The sequence below is a fragment of the Colias croceus genome, chromosome 4, assembly GCF_905220415.1.
Source record: "Colias croceus chromosome 4, ilColCroc2.1".
Classification (NCBI taxonomy): Eukaryota; Metazoa; Arthropoda; class Insecta; order Lepidoptera; family Pieridae; genus Colias; species Colias croceus.
In genome coordinates, this window is record NC_059540.1 from 11001420 (window position 1) to 11020200 (window position 18781).

An 18781-nucleotide genomic window follows, 5' to 3' on the forward strand; every position below is an offset into this window, starting at 1 on the left:
ATTTCGTTCTGTAGAAAATTATCATAGGAACATTGCATATCTACAATGGATCCCATAGGATGAGATGAGATTAAGGATCACATTTTGTTTTCTAGTTGCTCTAGTTTCATGGAAACTTTTTTATGTCAGAGTAAGCAAAGGAGCAGGTGGGCCACCTGATGTTAAGTGGTCACCACCGCCCATAAACACTTTTAACACAAGGAGTGTTACTTTTATTTAAGTTAATACGTGTTACTTACGCGTTTTTCAAACAAGATTGAGTTGTTTCTCGACGAAAACTTAGAAAGTTCCTTACCTCATCAGGAAGAGTTAAAGAAATAAGGAGTAGGACGTAGGAATAGGCATGGGTTAAAATACTCGATGGAGGATTTTTCGCTATACAGCCTAAAGGGTGCGATGTCCTAAATTTTGAATTCGATTACTTGCAATAACTATTTTACGGTTATAAATACACCCATTCATTGCAATAACAATTAAAAGGATATGTTTGACAGACCTCAACCTCTTTTACAGAAATAACAAAGGGTTTCTTGGGTTTAGCGTTGACGGGTCGCAAAAAAGAAATCGAGTGACAGTACATTTACATTGTCAGCAAAACCATAAAATTGAATTGAAAAAATTGTCCCACCAAAGCATAATAGGTATCGTCAATCGCGTGGATGCCGTCACAGCTGCGTGTCGTGTCCGGTGGCTCAGGCCAGTGAATTCGATTGCCCATCGGCCAAGGTCATGGGGGGACGGAGGGCGGCCTCCGTGCTGCCCGGTCCACTCGCGCCCATCAGCGCCAGCAAGACGCGCGCCCTCACTACCATATACGCGCCGCGGAAACTCAAAACTCGTAAACACAAAACCGCGCAGTCCAGAATGCTAGAAAACGATATCACCATCAAACCCGGTCTATCCCCCTTCCATCCCTTACCGGCTATCGGTCAGAAACCAGATAAAACGAAAGTTATCGTTTTGGACATACAAAACGACAAACCGTTGAAATTCCACGAAGTTCTCCAACCTTTAACTCCACTCAGGATACATGGATTTCGGAAGACTTCGATGGAAAACGTCACTAATAAGCCTCAACAATTGCTTCGTGAAAATACTTACGATGTTATCAAACCAATATATGTTAATACGAATGTAAAGAAAAAGGACTGCCTTAAAAAGACTAACTCTGAAACTTCTAAAGAAGCAGTAAAAATGTCGCCCAAAACTCGATTTAAAAATGCAGCACTTCAAGTCGCAAAACTAACGGCTATGTCAGAAAAAGGGAAGCTGTTGTGTCTTCGAGAGAGGGAGACCTATACGTTTTGCAGGAGTGAAAATGACTCTTGTAAACTGCAGCGATTGCCAAAAAGCCCAGAGCAAAAATTAAACGAGTTATCTGAAATTTTCCAAAATCTCGAATTGAAGGGACGCCAAAGAGACAGAATGAAAAAGGAAAATAGCTGGTTTTGAACATTGAATAGATTAAGTTTAGTGTTATTTTCAAAAAGTGTTGTGAAACCTAGTAAGTGATACCTAATGTCTATTAAATTTCTATTTTCTGTTAAATATAATGCTAGAGCGCATATATACTTATGTTTGCTCAAAGTTTTCACTTTTCTCGTATCGTATAAGTATTGTCTACGATATTTTATTAAAGTGTGTTTTTCAATACGGGGATATTTTTCTATAATTACTTCCAATGATTAGAAATAGTTTGGTTACTATTACCTACTAATGAGTAATTATTGTTAAAGTCTTTTAAATCCGAATAACTAGTTAGTCCGTAGTTAGTTACTTACATACAACATGTAATTTTACCACTTTTTATAAATAATTTAAAATCCGATAAGTGGTGAACTTGTAAATAAGTACCTAATATCATTTTTAGGTACGTATATATACAAAGTACGGATGTTTGTTACTCTTTCACGCAAAAACTGCTGAACCGATTTTTGTAAATTTGGCACACCTAGAGGGTAACTTAGCTTAGCACATAGGATAGTTTTTACGGGAAACTTCGCGGGTTTTTCTATGAAAACGCGGTGTTTAGTTTGCTAATTAATGTTTGTTACGTTTGTCGTTTTTACAAGTGCGTCATAACGACAGAAAAAGATGTATGTTTAATACCACCTACTTAGTACCTACATCTTTTTCTGCCGTTATAGATGATTCTCGATCTAAGATATATTACACCCTGTAACTGTTCTGGATTAGGTCCAATAACCATAGCCCAATAACGTCATAATATAGGTACACAATTTTAAGGGTGTTAAGTTTAACCTAATGTAACCAGCCATTTTGGTCAGTCTATAATTGGGCAACTTACGTGACGCCTTTCCTAATGACTTTGGTAATCAGTGTGGATAAAACTTAGGTAAGTATATGAGAAAACATTAATTTGCCTTATAAACTTGAACTACATACCCAAAACACGTATAGGTACTTCATAATTTCATTCCTTACAAAAGAAAACTGCGTTTATTCCGACGGTTCCGCGCGATAGGCTAGATTTTAAAAGTAATTTACATAAATGATAGCATTGATATCATAGCTCCCTAATCCCTTATTCCCTTGTATGAAACACACTTAAAGCTTCCGTGGGACGAGAACAGCTGCTACTTAACCAGTAATTGCTAATTATTAACTTGTGATTTAGCCGATGTAGGTAAGTACCTACTTCTATATTTCAAGTTCAAATTATGTACTCCAACAATCAACATGATCATCTACCAAATTAGAACTTATTGCTCAACCGCTAGAATTCAATATCGTTTGTATTGTAACTTTCGGTTAGTATGACGATACGTGGACGATACTTACGATTTTTGACCGACTTCAAAAAAAAGGAGGAGGTTATCAATTCGGCCGGTAATTTTTTTTTTTATGTATGTACACCGATTACTCCGAGGTTTCTGAACCGATTTACGTGATTCTTTTTTTGTTCGATGCGGGATGGTGTCGAATTGGTCCCATAAAAATTTTATTCGGATAGGCCCAGTAGTTTTTATTTTATGAGCATTTTTGTCTGTAGGTATTTGTAAATTTTGCAAGTGCAAGTTTGAAGTCGGTTGTTTTTAACGCAGTTATCACTTGTGTATTTTATTCGTTTGGATATTATTCGTAGATTATGATGGATAGTGCTAGTCATAAAATATATCACTTTATTCGTCAACATCATGTTAAATATCTACCTTTTTCAAATGCATGTAACTATGTACAATTAGGTCAAACAGCAAACTACGATCGCATTGCATTGCGTGATGTAAATGATAATATTTATTTCGGTACGAATGGTAAGTGGAAATATTGATCTATATAATAATAATTGCCTCGCTGCTTGCTTATGTTTGACAAATAAGAACATTTTTGAACGACATGGGCAGAAAGTACCTATGGTGTCGTTTAAAAAAATATTTTTTAGAATAATCTATAAGCAAGATACCTAGTATCCACAGAGCAAGTCTGCAAGTAAAATAGTAATAGTACCTATCTATTATTTTAATTACAGTACACCACTGACCTCTATTATAGAGGTCAGTGCAGTACACTCAGATAAGCTAGGCAATTGCATATTATCCATTCAACTATACTTTTCTAGTAGGTACAGGGTACTAACAACAAAAAAATAGGCAGGTTTAATCAAAGCGAGCAGCCTCGCGAAGCATTTTCCGCGCGATATGATCCCGTATCGAGCGCAGTAGCGTCGCGAAGCCGTTGCACGCGGGAAGCGCGGGAATTTGTTCGTTATTTGAGTCACAGATAAATAATTTAAAACTAGATCGGTGACGCGACAGCTCGATTGCCCGCTATTACATAAAAAAACACATTACACAATATGTGGGACCTCGAACGAGGAACTTCGTGGAATTCAGTGCTTAATTAGCGCATATTGAGAGTGTAAGTACTAATTAGAATTTTACCAATAATTACACATAAATTTGTGCATTTATCTAAAATATATAATAAGTCGATTATGAGAAACTAGTTTTTTCTTATATCGCGAAAACTTTAAATTATCAGGATTAAATACCTTACGAGTTAATTAAAGAAAAAACAATATAATCAATTGTCATATCTCATTTATTATTATATCATTACAGTGTTACATGGGAATCTAACGGAAATCAGTGCTGATTTACACAGGGTCAGTAACTGACTACAAATTCGAGGCAAATCAGCACTGACCCGAAAAAAAAACCCTGTGTAAACAGATTTGAAGTCAGTACAGAGGCTTGAAGTCTATGTAAACAGTTAAAGTCAGTCGCGGCGCCGAAATTAGTCTACTGACCCTGTGTAAATCAGCACTCATGCTAATCATGGTACAAACTACAAAGTAGCCTATAATATGTGAAAGAATCCATACTAATATTATAAATGCGAAAGTAACTCTGTCTGTCTGTCTGTTACTCAATCACGCCTAAACTACTGAACCAATTTTCATGAAATTTGGTATGGAGATATTTTGATACCCGAGAAAGGACAAAGGCTACTTTTTATCCCGGGAAAATGACGCAATCCCGAAAATCCAAAGGGAACGGGAACTATGCGGGTTTTTCTTTGTCTGCCAGGCGAAGCCGCGGGCGGAAACCTTGAGACTAATAAAAATCAAATTATACATTTCACATTATTACAACTATTCTCTATGGAAGTAAATTTTAATTCCAATTTATATTTTTGTCTATGTTATTTTTATTAGCTTTTTCATTTCTGTAAACAACTTATTACTAAGTTTTTATTAAGCTATTTTTGAGACTTATATTAAGATTGGTTTCTAATATTGTTTCTACTAGTTCCTTATTGTTTCTAACTAGTTCCTTCCTAATTTTAATACTTATCAATTCATATTTGTAAAAATGAGTCAGTTTTTAGAATAAATAAATTCTACTTAAAATATTTAAACTACTGATAATAAATTTGCCGCAGGGTTATTTTGTATCTTCGCAATTTCCTCTTTGAATTTAGAAATTGTTTCTTTTGCAAGATGGAGTTTCTCTTTCAATTCAGAGATCTCACTCCTTACTACTGTTTGAGCTGCTACAATCTTTTCTAATGTCTTTTCTTTCTTCTCTTCAACTGAAAAATATTAAACATACATTATAATATTAGTTAAACGTTAATTAAAATAATATTTTGATCCCATATTATTAAATCAATTATCGGTAAATTCTGATATTATGAATTCAATTAGGTTACATGGCTTACCTTGTCTGCTTTTCAAATAAATAAAATAAATGCATTTATTTGCCTTGATTTAAAAAAAACATATCTATTACATCTATACTAATATTATAAAGTGGAAGAGTTTGTTTGTTTGAAAGCGCTAATCTCGGGAAATACTGATGCGATTTGAAAAATTCTTTCATTGTTAGATAGCTCTTTTATTGAGGAAGGCTATAGGCTATATATCATCACGCTACGTCCAACAGGAGAGAAGCCACGGGGGTGAAACCGCGCGGAGCAGCTAGTTTTAACTAAACTGAGACGAAAATACAAGAGGTTTAGAATTTAGTCAATACTACAAGGCCTTAAGTTAACACCAAATACAAAAAAAAAACTTACAATCCGTATCATGAGTCCAAGGGCCATTGGTAATTGGTTTAACATTATTCAGCAGATGTTGCATCAACTGTGTTGGCTCTTGGAACACAATCTCTTCATATGACTCGCTCACTAACGCTCGGCCGACTTGTGGCATGCCTTCCGTCACTGGGGATTGGAACAGCTTCAGGATGTGGTATAAGGTGACCTGTAAGTGATAAATACCTACTTAAAAGTAAGAGATTTGTTAAGTTTGTAGAAGTGATTAGCAAAAGAAGTATTGTAAGTGTTTTCAAAATATTGAAAGAAAAAGATTACAAGTTTTTTTATTTAATTTGATTTATACTAGCATGTGTTGTGTAGTTTAAAAGATTTTAGCATAACATAGGGACAAACAGACGGTGACAAAAACTTTGTTTTATATTATGTAGTGATTATGTTCATCATCAATGTAAAAACTTTATGCTACACTGTCAAAATTATAAATTATAAGCCACTTATGAAATTTAAAGTAATTCAACATAACTGCACTTTGTCAATTAAACAAATCAAGTAGTTGTGTATATAGTGTATAGTAATATTACACAATTTATATTGCTGATTTTATAAACATTTGAACAAATACTTACGGGTCTTTCATTAGGGTCATGGAAATAAATCTTAATAACTATTTCAAACTCGCCCCAACCCGTTTCCGTGAGTTCGTACGGTGGTTTAGTCACTATCCTATTTGGGTTTGCGTAGCTTTCGTGTAACTTGAAATGGATCTTTTTTATATACACTGACATATCTTCATTCGCGTAGGGCTTCACGTAAACAGTCCATTGATGCGTATGACCATCTTCTTCACGTTTCTTGCCAAAATATCTTGCTATGTTACCGTACACTATCGGTTTTACTATGACTAAACCCTGCAAAGTTTTTAAATGGTAATGTGAGTCAAATTAATCAATATAATACCAGAATAATACCAGTTTCGGGTAATAACAAACCTTCACCCGGCCTCCTGAATCCGGGCCGAAATCTGTTGGCAAACTCATGTCAGTGTTGTAGTTTATGAACGATTTAGAATCCACGGTTGCTGCTTTTTATGGCCTTGTTATAATTAAAAAGGAATACTGAATTCCTTGATGCTGTCTCTATTATTTGGGTATTTTCTATTAGAATCTTGAAAGCCTTTCAAATGTTTGTTTTTGGGTTTGACTTTTGACTTTACGAATGTGACAGTCGGTGACAGATGAAGGTGCGCCGTGCGTTCATTGCAGTTCACAAAGTTTATAACAGAAAAAATCGTGAGCAATTTCAAGGCTTTGTATTTTTTATTGATAGTTTTTATTTGTATTATATTGAGAAAAAGTACAATTTATCTGTCCATCACTGCTTCCATTTTAAACTTTTTCACTTATCAGAGATTAATTTACTTTAATTTTAGTTTAATTTGCATCAAAATGTTACCATCGTCATCATTTATCCATATTCTGGCCCATTTCTGGCCTAAACTAAATATTATGTATTTTTAAGGGTTTAGCAGATACATTAATTTATTTAAATTTTTATAGATGCAGGGAGCTGTTATATTATAATCAAGGTAAGGCTATAATATTTTGTTTCCAGCCCTTGGCTTGATGTTGAAAATTAAATTTACAATAAAAGACTGAGCCCTACACTGTGCCCCAACAATTTCTGTGAAATGAAACGGTAAGAAAAAGATAATAATAATGAAGTATTTCGTTTATTATTACAATATTTAAATGCAAGTGAACAATGGTCCAACAAGCTCGTCTTCTTAAACATAAAAGTATGTCATAGCTCATACAATAATATATTTATTTAACATTGAACTATCTAGGTTGCGAATACACGCATTATTTATGAGCATATCCTATACAATCACAACATCGAATTGATCTCCTTTACTAAACTTACGTGAAGTAGGCCAAAATTTTCATACAACTATAGTATTAAAAATGACATTATACAGATCACAAAGTTACTCTAATTGAAGCCCGGTGGACAAATTGATTTCAGACTATTAAAATTTATGTTCAGTGCCAGGATTTTCAACATCCGATGCTAGCAGAGGGTCATTTTCTTCTTCCAGTCTCGACGAACGTGAGCTAAGTCGCGAAGCCGATACTCTCTGGGTTAGATTCAGGAGATTTGGTACAAGAGCCCCACAAGGTGTCGCAGGGGCTGAACGCGAAGAAATCCTAGTACCCGGTGAGATTCTTGAATTCCTTCCAGTGTAACCAACCGACAGGGGCATGTATAAGCTCGATTTCCTCGTCCTGGATGATTTCTTTCCAATTTCGAAACGTCGTATGCGCCTTTCTTCACTTAGTCTTCGTAAAGTTGAATCTCTAGAGGTTTGTGTTGGACTTGTGGGCTGTGGAGGAGATTCACAAGCGCCAGTTTCAGGTGATGGGAAGAGATGACGTAAGCCATAAGCTTCATGGTCAAAAACAGTATCTTCAGAGTTGGAATGAGTATGTCGCAGTGGTGGAGAAGCACCTAAGCGTGGCTTGCAACCGCCGTCGCAATACATTTCGCAGTCTATCAGCTCTAGTTCAAGATCGTAGGATGGATCCTGTAAATAATTATTCTTAATAATTTGCCTAGTTTCTAATGATACTGCAAGGATTATCCCAAAGACGTTATTATATTTTTGATATGCTATGTGAATTGTTTACTGATTTTATGCAATCGCAGAGTCGTTTGTAAGAAAGGCTTCCAAAAATTATATTAAGGAAAAAATGAAAATTGTTTGTGTTAATGTTAAAATAAGATTGCTGAAGAAACTGATATGGAATAATCATTTCATTTGATACTGACAAATTTGAACCAAAGATGAAATGTAAAGGAAATTGTAAAATACCATTGGCTGCACTGGAGAATTGATCAGATTATCCCTAAAAGTAGCGTTATTAGTTTGCTCTCGTCGCCGTGGTTCCGCAAGCGAAGTGAGGGACCTCAGCACTGTGCGGCCGCAGCCCATACTGCACTCGTTGTAGCTGCTCGCGCAAGAGTATGGAGGTGGCACCATCGTGTTTGCCTGGAAATGGAGAATACAGAATGACTACGTACCCGCATATATAACCGCATAAAACGACAATGGGAATAATGCTAACCGTGATCTTCAGTTTGGTGTGCATTTTTGGTGATTTTGGCATTAATAAAGGGGACGTTTAAGTAGCATTATATTTTTGGAAAAGTATTGCACACTTTTCCAATAATGCTGTGGAGAGTCAGAACTCGGATCCTATTAGACCGTATTAGGTAAAGAAAAGTTATGACGATTTAAAAAGTTTTTATATCTGTGACCAAGAAGGAGAGATATTATACTTAGGGAGATGGTGAGCAATGTTCGTCAATTTTAATAGACAAGAAAAGTTAGTATTCTATATACCTCGTTAACAGCGTTGCACATATAGCTCGAATTAAGCGATTCAGCCGTGCTAGTGGCGGACAGAGAACCTGCAAACCGAGATAAGACATGCTTTAGAAGTCAAGGTCGATACACCACTTATAGTATAAGTCTTATACGATTTGAAATTATTTGAATTTCTATTCATTTTATGGAAATTCGCCACTTGAATTCTATGATGGAACTGATTTTGTTATATTTCGAGTAGGTATTCAGTTTATTATAAATTATCGACATCATAGTTTTTTATGCTTCGTATTTTTAACGTGAAGATCTAAGACAAGAAATAGGTATCTATATATTATCTACACGTAATAGAATCAGCATTATTTTATATTTTACCTGGCGCCCGAATGACATAGTTTCTAAAGTAGTGCACCATCAGATAATTACCCCCGGACTTCCCCTCGCCTTCATTGCATGTTATAACTAGAGGATACAGGTCTGGCTTTGATGTCACCTGGAATTTTAATCATAATAATATTATCTTATGTAAGCATAATCATTTATAAGATTTTATAGATGTTTCATATCGTTCAACGTTTTACGATTTAATAGGATTTTAGGAATTAAGTATGTAGTGTTAATATTATGAACGTCTGTTCTACTCTAAAATGCTCGCGTAATACGAAAAATATAGTGCGCAACCACAGTGCGCAACGGTAAAATTTTATTGCCAAAAATCGTTATTTCAAAATAGGCATGGCAACACTAACCACCAATAATCATACTTCGATTACGACTGAACTATAAGCATGGTCATGAAATAAATTAAAAAAAGTATGATAATTACTTCCGAATACGGCGGTGGGGCCTGGTGGAAGGAGCCGCAGCGGCTGTATCGCGGCGGGGGGTACACCGAGCCCGCAGAATCACGCTCCGAATTATTCCGTTGCACGCAGAATGCCATAGAGCACATATAGATGCGGGTGCGCTTGAAGACTATACACCATAGACAGCAAGCCACGATGCCCACTAGCGTTCCAAGGATGAAGAGCACTTGCCTGGGGAATAAAATACAGTTAAATGTTTTTTTTTTTGTACTTTGCTCAACAAAGACAACAACCATACAAAGTTTTTGCATTATAGTACGGACTACAGAGATAATATGTTTTACTTTTTTTTAAGTAAGTCAGTATCAATTATGTTTACAATAATTTCAGCTGAGGCACCTACCATTGCCAATACCAACTAGTTGTGTAGGTCTCAGGTGTGTGCCTAGGTATAACAGTTGCGGGTGCACAGCATCCTTCCTCGCAACAGAGCCAATGTGGTGGGCAATGTTGCCCGTCCGAGCAAGGAGTTTGTGCTGCACACTGCAAGAGATTCGATATATAAGTTCAATTATTGGATTTAAAAGTGGAGATTTTTATGGCAACACAAGACAACACTCGCAGAAAAGTGAATCTCATTTTACGTGTAATGGTGTAGCTATTGAGTGTGGATTCCACAGAGGTGAATTTGTATTAGTTGTGTCGTAGATAGTTATTGGCACAGTTGACAGATATAATATACGTATTGGTATGTTATTAGGCAGAAAGCATCTCTATTAAATAATAATAAATAATACCTCAATAAAACATATTGATAATAATATACTGGTGATTAATATTGTCGTAATTGATATATAATACTACCTACTAAATTCAACTTTATAAGCGGTTGACTCATGCTTAAATATAAATTAAATTAACGTCGTGTACCATTTTCTTCTAGTGATCACGCAGGATAAGACCCAAGAGAACTGTAAACCTGGTAGGAAAAGTAAAACAAAATTAAATGGACATAATACATGCAAGAAATCATAATTTGAAGAAGAACAAAAGCACAATATTATCAGAAAAAATAATATTAGAGTTTAGAAAGCCAAGAATAATATTTGGTCTGTTATGATAATTTTGCGCGGGAACTTGAAAACGCACGGCGCATGTTTTTCCGCCGATCGATTGCGCTGTCAAAGACCAAAGGTTATGAAAAATTATTTTATTATAATGTGTTATAGAATACCCAATTTAAGGCGGTAGTTATTAATGTATATAAATAGAGAACATGTAGTATTACAAAATAAATATTATAACATTCGCACTATGCTTCTGTGGAAAACATTCCTAATAATTATAATTTTTACGATAATCGTATTTGAGAAATATAAAATGAAATGGAAAGAAGTACCAATGTGTTCTATACTAATAATTATTCTAATAAAAATATAAAATAAACTATAGAGTTACCTACATTATAATATCTGGAGGACTAAAGTAAAGAAACTATAGACACTCTGAATAAAATAAAATTTTAGAATTGAGACTATCATGCATGAAAAAATATTTATTTTTTGGGAAGTTTTTAAAAATGTATCACAAGAAATGAATATTTACTACTTTATTCACTCACAAGCGATTGTATAGACATTATCACCAATACAACAGCACCAAAGGTAGTGAAAAACATTGCGAATACGAAAAAGTATGTTGGGCAACGCATGAAGAATAAATCAATTCACATAATACACATTTATAAAGGCAAAGTGCAAATGCACTCTGCAGTATGGTCAAAAGGAATAACGTGGTTTATTTTTGGAGTCTTCATCCCCTCACTACGTTTCACCCGCGAACGGGGCCGCGAGCTACTGATTCGCTTTGCTTTTCTCTCTGAAGGTATAGACCAGTCGCCTTGACCTATCTCCCGTCCCTCGATTGCATAAGCTGTATTTGACTATAGGGGAAGTTCTAGGAATAACAACAGGTCTTGCTACGCTGGTTATAGTCGAGCCTAGCTCACGTTCAATGTAATATAATATGATTATGATTGATCTCAATTCGCCGCATAAAATATGAAACATTTTCAGTTGTGTATTATTTTTGCAAAAAGTTAAACGTTACTATACGTCTTATCATTATATCTAATAGCATACGTTATCAAATGCGGTACACTGTACACTGTACAGCACATAGTTCAGGATACATCGCTAAAATCAAAATCAAGCTGATTTTCCGTTTGTAGCTTTATTTTGATGAGACACCGAATAATTTCGTGTACGAAACTCTCGATTGTGGTAGCTAACAGAGATAAAAAGGATAAAATTTTTTGATTTGATGGTTCTCAAATATTTATTACGCAATTTGTAGGACAATATGTCTGTTGAATTATATAAACATTAACTAAGTGAAAACAAAAAAATCAGCTTGTTAGTAATCATTTAGGATGACCTCGTTATCGATACACTTTGGAAAGGGGGACTCTTTGAACAAACCATTGATTTTGTAGGACAAATATTTTTTCGAATAATTTAGGTAATTATCTTGAGATTGAACAAAAAAAAATAAATTCAGTTAGTAATAAATATTTGAGAACCATCAAATCAAAAATTTTTATCCTTGTTATCTCTGTTAGCTACCACAATCGAGACTTTCGTACACGAAATTATTGGGCGTCTCATCAAAATAAAGCTACAAACGGAAAATTAGCTTGATAGTAGGTAGTCACTTGCAAAAATGGGCGATGTATCCTGAACTAACAGTTCTTATTCTTAATTCAAAAAAATATAATATTGAATTGTTTGTATTCAGGGCAAATGTGTTTTTGATCGTAATAAACATTTGTTTCATGTTTTATTTCACATTTTGAATATACATATTTTAAAGCATAACATTTCAAAATATGTTGAATGGAGATGAAGTAAGTATAGTCGAGCCAATTTAATAGGCAACATTTGACGTCTATCAATTTTATCTTCGAAGAGATGTAACTTGTATAAAAACATCGATTAAAGTGAATTAATCGGTACGGATTTGAACCATTTGTCAATCGAATTTATTAATTTATGATGATTTTTATTCACAAGTAATCAATGCATTCGATTCTAGATGTCAGATTTCGATTTTTAGAGTAACATCTCTGGTATTTAAAAAGAAAAAAGGTTTATTGACACAAAATTGTAGCGACGTCAGTTCTTCAATTCAGAAATTGTTTATTATGTTTAGAATGGTTTATCAGTAAAATGAAATCTTAAAATTACTTGTATTGGTTATTATTATTATAAATATGTAATCATAATTTAAAAAAGTTAAGCAAATGTGCAGTTCTAACAAAACGAAATATCATGTTATTCTATGTCGTCGTTACTAGGTTACGTTGTTGAATTTTGTTGAACTGTCAAATGTTGCCTATTAAAATGGCTCTACTATAGTTAGATCTAAAATTTTCAGTGTAATTTTTTCTTAGAATTTTTTCGATGACAATGTTTCAGAATAATTGTTATAGGTATATATATGTATGTATAACTGTGATCGTAATGCAATAAAAAGTATCTACATAATTTCTTGTGAAATATTCCCACAACATTCCTAAACGAATGACAGACATGAGGTAATTGCAACGTTTTTGAAAGTTCACGATTGACGTTGTCACTCATTATTATCAAAGGACAAAATATGTCACTATCAGTTGTTCCGTAGTATCTGTTCAATAAATTTCTTTTTAGCCGCACAAAATATGAATTATTAAAGTACATTTTGTTTAAAACTTTAATAAATCAAGTGAAATAATTAAAATGCGGTGTTTAATTCTTATAGCCTGTTGCGCTATATTAGGTGTTGCAGCTTGGGACGACGGCGATTTGGAAGTTTTCGACGTGGTAGAAGAAGTGAACCAAAATTTTTATGAACTTATAGGAGTACCTCAGGTACCTATGCGATTTAAAATTATTATTTAGTTATTGCTATTAGATTCTTATTCATTCAAGTATTGTAATTTATTTGATATATCGAAATATCTTGGAAAAAATGACCTACCTACAATGTTAAGGAAAATATGTTAAATAACTTAATATTTTAAACGAGTATTTTGTATGAGATAATATATTCATAATTTACTGACATATATACCAGATACATATTACATTTTTCTTGTAAATTGGTTTTTAGGATGCATCACAATCAGAAATTAAGTCAGCTTTTAAAAAGTTAACTCTAAAGTTACATCCAGACAAAAATGATGCCCCTGATGCTGATGTACAGTTTAGGAATTTAGTGTCTGTTCATAATATTCTTAAAGACCCAGGTAAAAGAGAAAAGTAAGTTAAAAAATTCATTTTTCATCTGTAATTCAAGGAATTTTGGTTTGTTCAGTCAAATTTCCAGTGTTGCATAATTACAACATTAAGGATTATAACAATAATACAACTAAAAGAAAATTTTTAATTTGTACTGTTTTTTATGTCGTTTTTCATCAATTTATGAATTTTTAATGTTTGTAACTATAAAAAAACTTTAAAATAAGTAATACTTTTTAAGTATATTCTACAGATTGAATTCAATTCTATAATTATTTTTGCTAACTTAATTAGCAATGCTAACATGTTATTATATTTAATTTTCTAGGTATAATGAGGTACTTAAAAATGGATTACCAAACTGGAGATCAGCTATATATTATTACCGACATGTCAGGAAAATGGGATTGGCCGAGGGCTCTATTATTTTATTTATCATTGTTACATTTGGACAGTATTTAGTCGGTTGGGCAGCATATGCTGAGAAGAGGTACACAGCTGTAAGTAAGTTTTTAAAATCCCTACATAGTATAAAACAAAGTCGCTTTCTCTGTCCCTATGTCCCTTTGTATGCATAAATCTTTAAAACTATGCAACGGATTTTGATGTGGTTTTTTTTTAATAGAAAGAGTGATTGAAGAGGAAGGTTTTAGTATATAATTTATTAGGTTTTAGACAAAGCGGGCGAAGCCGTGGGCAGTAAGCTAGTACTGAATAAATCTTTCAATTGAAGGGTTATATACTTTTATTAACATGATTTTTTATAGGAACAAATATTAACTACAAGGGGTAAAAAAATGAAAAAGTCTGGTTTTGATACTGGATTAGCGGAAATATTGGATCAATTGCCTAAACCTAGTATAAAAGATACATTGCCATTTCAAATACCAAGAGCAATATGGTGGTCCATAACTGCCATTCCAAGTGCTATAGCTGCATTTAAAGAGAGAAAGAAACAGCAGGAGGAAGAAGAAAGAAGAAGAAAGAAAAAGTAAGAGAAGTAATTTATTTGCAAACATTTTATGTATGTGACATAGAAACTTTAATTTTAGTTATTTAACAATCTATGAGAATTTAATGTAATTATTGGTTCTGTAATTTTTTGGGATGCATTAATTAATTAATGATCCATTACTTTTACATTATTACACAGTGCTTATCTATATTATTACTAGAGATTAAAACACAGTACTGTGATTACAAATTTGTATCTTTAAATGGGTTTTGTTTATTCAATATTTCAATTATACAAAATAAAAAACAATAAAGAAAATATTTTTATTTAACTTATTTAAATGGCTCCTGAATAGTATCGCCCTGACCACCGCGGTGGTGGTTTTCATGACTTGCTATAATTATACTGTATTACTGTCTACGCGCTAGTTTCGCGCCTTTGCCTGTGGTAAGCATTTTTGTAATCGTGCGGCGATCACGCGTTTTACGCATTATACTCATGGCAAGCTGTAAAAATCATAATCATAATAAAGCCGAAATCGGCAAGAAGCGATTATTACATCTTTATAATTGCTCATTCATATTAGTTTAACCTATAAAATTTTCCCCTAAATCTATACTAAAATTATAAAGCTGAAGGGTTTGTTTATTTCAACGCGCTAATCTCAGGAACTACTGATCCTATTTGAAAAATTCTTTCGGTGTTAGATAGCCCATTCATCGAGGAAGGCAATAGGCTATATGTCATCACGTTAAGACCAATAGGAGCGTAGCCACGCGGGTGAAACCGCGGAGCGCAGTTAGTAAAGTATAACATATAATAAATGATCGTAGGGAAGAAGAAGACCGCGCCCGCGAGGCTCGCGAGGCAGCAGCCGCGGAGGCCCGCGCGGCGGCGGGCGGCGCTCGCAAGCGGCGCGGCTTCGTGCCGCCCGAGCGGGACTGCTTGTTGGAGCCGGCTGATGAGCCGGAGGACGGCGCGCCGGTTGTTAGTAAACCGGTGAGTTTGATTCTTTATGTTATTTTATGTGACTAGCTTCCCGCGACTCCGTCCGCGCGGAAAAAAAAAGATTTTTTTTTTCTACGTATTTTTTCGGTATAAAAAGTATCCTATTTTATGCCCAGGATAATAAGGTATAGTTATACCAAGTTTCATCGAAATTGAACCGTTAGTTTTCACGTGATGCCTTCACATACAGACAGACAGACAGACAGACAAAACTTTTTTTTAATCACATATTTGGGTTTGGTATTGATCCAGTAACACCTGCTATTTACCCCTGCTAATTATTTTTTCAATATTTGCAATGTACAGAATTGACCCTTCTACAGATTTATAATATGTATAGATTCCTGTCAGTCTAGGAGGGGCTACCATAGAGTAATCAGACTGACTTTTCTTGAACAGGAAACTCTTAGTTTATGGGCGTTAGTATCTCGAATAGGGAATTATTATTAGTGAGTTAGTAATTTATACAGTTTCTTCGTATTTTTTAATGTGAAATAAAAAATATTTTATACGATCTGTATTTTACAAAGTATCTTTTTTTATGATGCACACAAAAATTAATTTAATTTCGAGAATATTAATTAGAAGTGCAAAATACAGAAATACATTACTCATTTTTACTTGTTAAAATAATAATAAATCTAAATGAAGTGCATTGCTTACTAAATTAAACCAATTTGTATCCCAGTCAGCACCGCCCATAATATCCGGTGGTCTCTGGACGGACGATGACTTGGCAGAACTGGTTCGTCTCGTAAAGCGCTACCCGGCGGGCACTGCGAGGCGCTGGGAAAGTGTCGCTGAGAAGTTGCAGCGGCCTGTTGCTGAAGTCACGCATATGGCAGCCAAGCTCAAGGAGAACTGCTATAAGATACCGGGACAAGAGGCGGAACCAGTGCCAGAAGTGCCCAAAAAGGTCAGTATTGTCAGGGAGATGATATTCCAACTAAAAGGTGGGTAAATCTGTCGCCAAGAGGTGAAGCTAGAACCAGAAGTGTCCAAAAAGGTCAGTATTGTCATGGAGATGGTATTCCAGCCAATAGGTGGGGAAATAAGTCGCGTAGAAGTTGTAGCAGCCTGTTGCTGAGGTCACGTACATGGCAGCCAAGTTTAAGGAGAACTGCTACAAGATACCGGGCCGAGAGGTGGAGCCAGTGCCAGAAGTGCCCAAAAAGGTCAGTATAGGCATAATTTCGATCTGAAAATGTTGGTCTCGTCATGTTGACCACGATGTTTTGTAACAACGAATACACAAATAAGCAGGCCAGCATCTTGTTCTTCAGAAGGCCATTATTAAAATTGAAAATTATGTATTCTTAACCCAAATTTAACATTATTTGGGAAAACGGCAATTTGTTATAAGAACTTTCCGACAAAAAATAAAAAATTCTTCTTTCATCTAGGTAAAAACCCGTAAAGCGGAAGACATAGTAGCAAGTTCTGTGAGCAACTGGTCCCAAACTCAGCAGAAGGCGTTAGAGTCAGCCCTTGCGAAGTATCCCAAGGGTGGGGCTGGAGATCGATGGGCCAAGATCGCCAATAGTGTGCCTGGGAAGAGTAAGGTAAGGAAATTGTAGATAAGGAAAAAATGTTTTTCTAATTTTTTTTGTTTTTATAAAGTCAATATCCTAATTCATACGAACCTAATGGCGACCCACAGGCTCACTTTATGATTCTAAAGGAAAAAAATTTGTCATAAAAATATGATCATATTGATCTGTGATTTTTGTCAGTCCGATAGAAAATATTGACTAAGATATAAAGTATAAACAATGATTAAGTCCAATTTTGTTATTCTCTGTATTACATCTTAAAAGTACAATCACCTTACAAAAACTATTTTGTTACTGAACTATGACGTAATGCCTGTGTTTTTCAACATAGAAATGACAAAATCTATTTGACAAAATTGCATTATTGGTAACTTAATGGTTGTTGAACAAGTAGGTCGATTACGAGTTATCTAATAGCAATTGCTCATACCTTCAATTCAATCATCTCGATTGTCTGTTCCTGGTCAGTTGAAATTTCCACAAAACACCACTATCATAATTGATTCAATAATGTAACAAATTTGAAAAAGAGGGTTGGATATTTTCTTAAAAAAAAAAAAAAAAACTATTAAACAGAATTTGAAATACGATATTGTGGCCAAATGGCCCGTTAAAATTCGGTTACAAGACTTAAAAATTGAATATGTGCCAAAAATTTTGCAAAGAAAGGATCTTCCTTTTTTGCATATTTAAAAAAAAGCGGAACATGTTTAATTAATAAAAATCATTATTGTTACAGGAGGAATGTATGCAGCGGTGTAAATATCTATCAGAGATGCTGAAACAACAAAAACAAAAAGAGGAAGAACAAAAAATAGAAGAAGAGAAACATAAAGAGCCAGAAGATGCAGAACCAACCCCATGTAACGACAAAGAGGACGAATCTATCATGTGATTGAAGAATTTAGTGATAAATGAATAACTTTTCCCCAGACTTTACAATTTTTCCACCCTTATGTCTCAAATCAAATGCTTAAAACTTTTTGAGACTCAAAATATTTAATTCGTGTGACGCGAATGCCATGACAAACATAAAAAGGCTTAGTGTGGTGGATGGATCATGTTAATTATTTATGTATGTACATTATTTAAATGTATTGTAATTTTTATGGCACTAAAGATTTTGTTGAAAAAATGTGTTTTATATTTTCCTGAAAGTACCCTAATTTATACAAGCAATCTCGAATATACACAATATATGAACAAAGTCTAGGGTATTGTACAAATATCTAAAAATCTATGAAGAACATGTTGATGTGTGTATTTTT

The 18781-nt window shown here is 34.3% G+C and overlaps 4 protein-coding genes across 7 annotated transcripts; 2 read left to right on the top strand and 2 right to left on the bottom strand.

Moving 5' to 3' along the window:
• The first annotated feature begins 592 nt into the window (after nt 1-592).
• LOC123691286 lies at nt 593-1659 on the top strand. The gene has a single exon (XM_045635603.1). The coding sequence runs from the start codon at nt 730-732 to the stop codon at nt 1450-1452; it is 723 nt and encodes a 240-aa protein (XP_045491559.1). The 5' UTR covers nt 593-729; the 3' UTR covers nt 1453-1659.
• Nucleotides 1660-4491: 2832 nt separating this feature from the next.
• On the bottom strand, nt 4492-6723 carry LOC123691113 (YEATS domain-containing protein 4). Its single transcript, XM_045635352.1, has 4 exons — nt 6513-6723; nt 6150-6431; nt 5542-5728; nt 4492-5055 (listed from the first exon to the last, which is right to left on the bottom strand). The coding sequence occupies exons 1-4, from the start codon at nt 6558-6560 to the stop codon at nt 4877-4879; spliced, it is 696 nt and encodes a 231-aa protein (XP_045491308.1). The 5' UTR covers nt 6561-6723; the 3' UTR covers nt 4492-4876.
• A 513-nt stretch (nt 6724-7236) lies between these two features.
• On the bottom strand, nt 7237-11582 carry LOC123691434. Of its 4 annotated transcripts, none has more exons than XM_045635820.1 (8): nt 11339-11581; nt 10648-10696; nt 10121-10260; nt 9738-9948; nt 9287-9404; nt 8927-8994; nt 8396-8572; nt 7237-8107 (listed from the first exon to the last, which is right to left on the bottom strand). In XM_045635820.1, the coding sequence occupies exons 2-8, from the start codon at nt 10648-10650 to the stop codon at nt 7553-7555; spliced, it is 1272 nt and encodes a 423-aa protein (XP_045491776.1). In that variant the 5' UTR covers nt 10651-10696; nt 11339-11581; the 3' UTR covers nt 7237-7552. The 4 variants fall into 4 exon arrangements, with proteins under 4 accessions (XP_045491776.1, XP_045491777.1, XP_045491775.1 ...); XM_045635821.1 differs by lacking the exon at nt 11339-11581 and adding an exon at nt 11180-11199; XM_045635819.1 differs by lacking the exon at nt 10648-10696 and having other exon boundaries at nt 9338-9404; nt 11339-11582.
• A 1788-nt stretch (nt 11583-13370) lies between these two features.
• Nucleotides 13371-18648, top strand: LOC123691408 (uncharacterized protein F54F2.9). The gene is made up of 8 exons (XM_045635785.1): nt 13371-13628; nt 13870-14018; nt 14326-14497; nt 14765-14988; nt 15786-15951; nt 16649-16876; nt 17364-17522; nt 18253-18648. The coding sequence occupies exons 1-8, from the start codon at nt 13497-13499 to the stop codon at nt 18406-18408; spliced, it is 1386 nt and encodes a 461-aa protein (XP_045491741.1). The 5' UTR covers nt 13371-13496; the 3' UTR covers nt 18409-18648.
• Nucleotides 18649-18781: the final 133 nt, after the last annotated feature.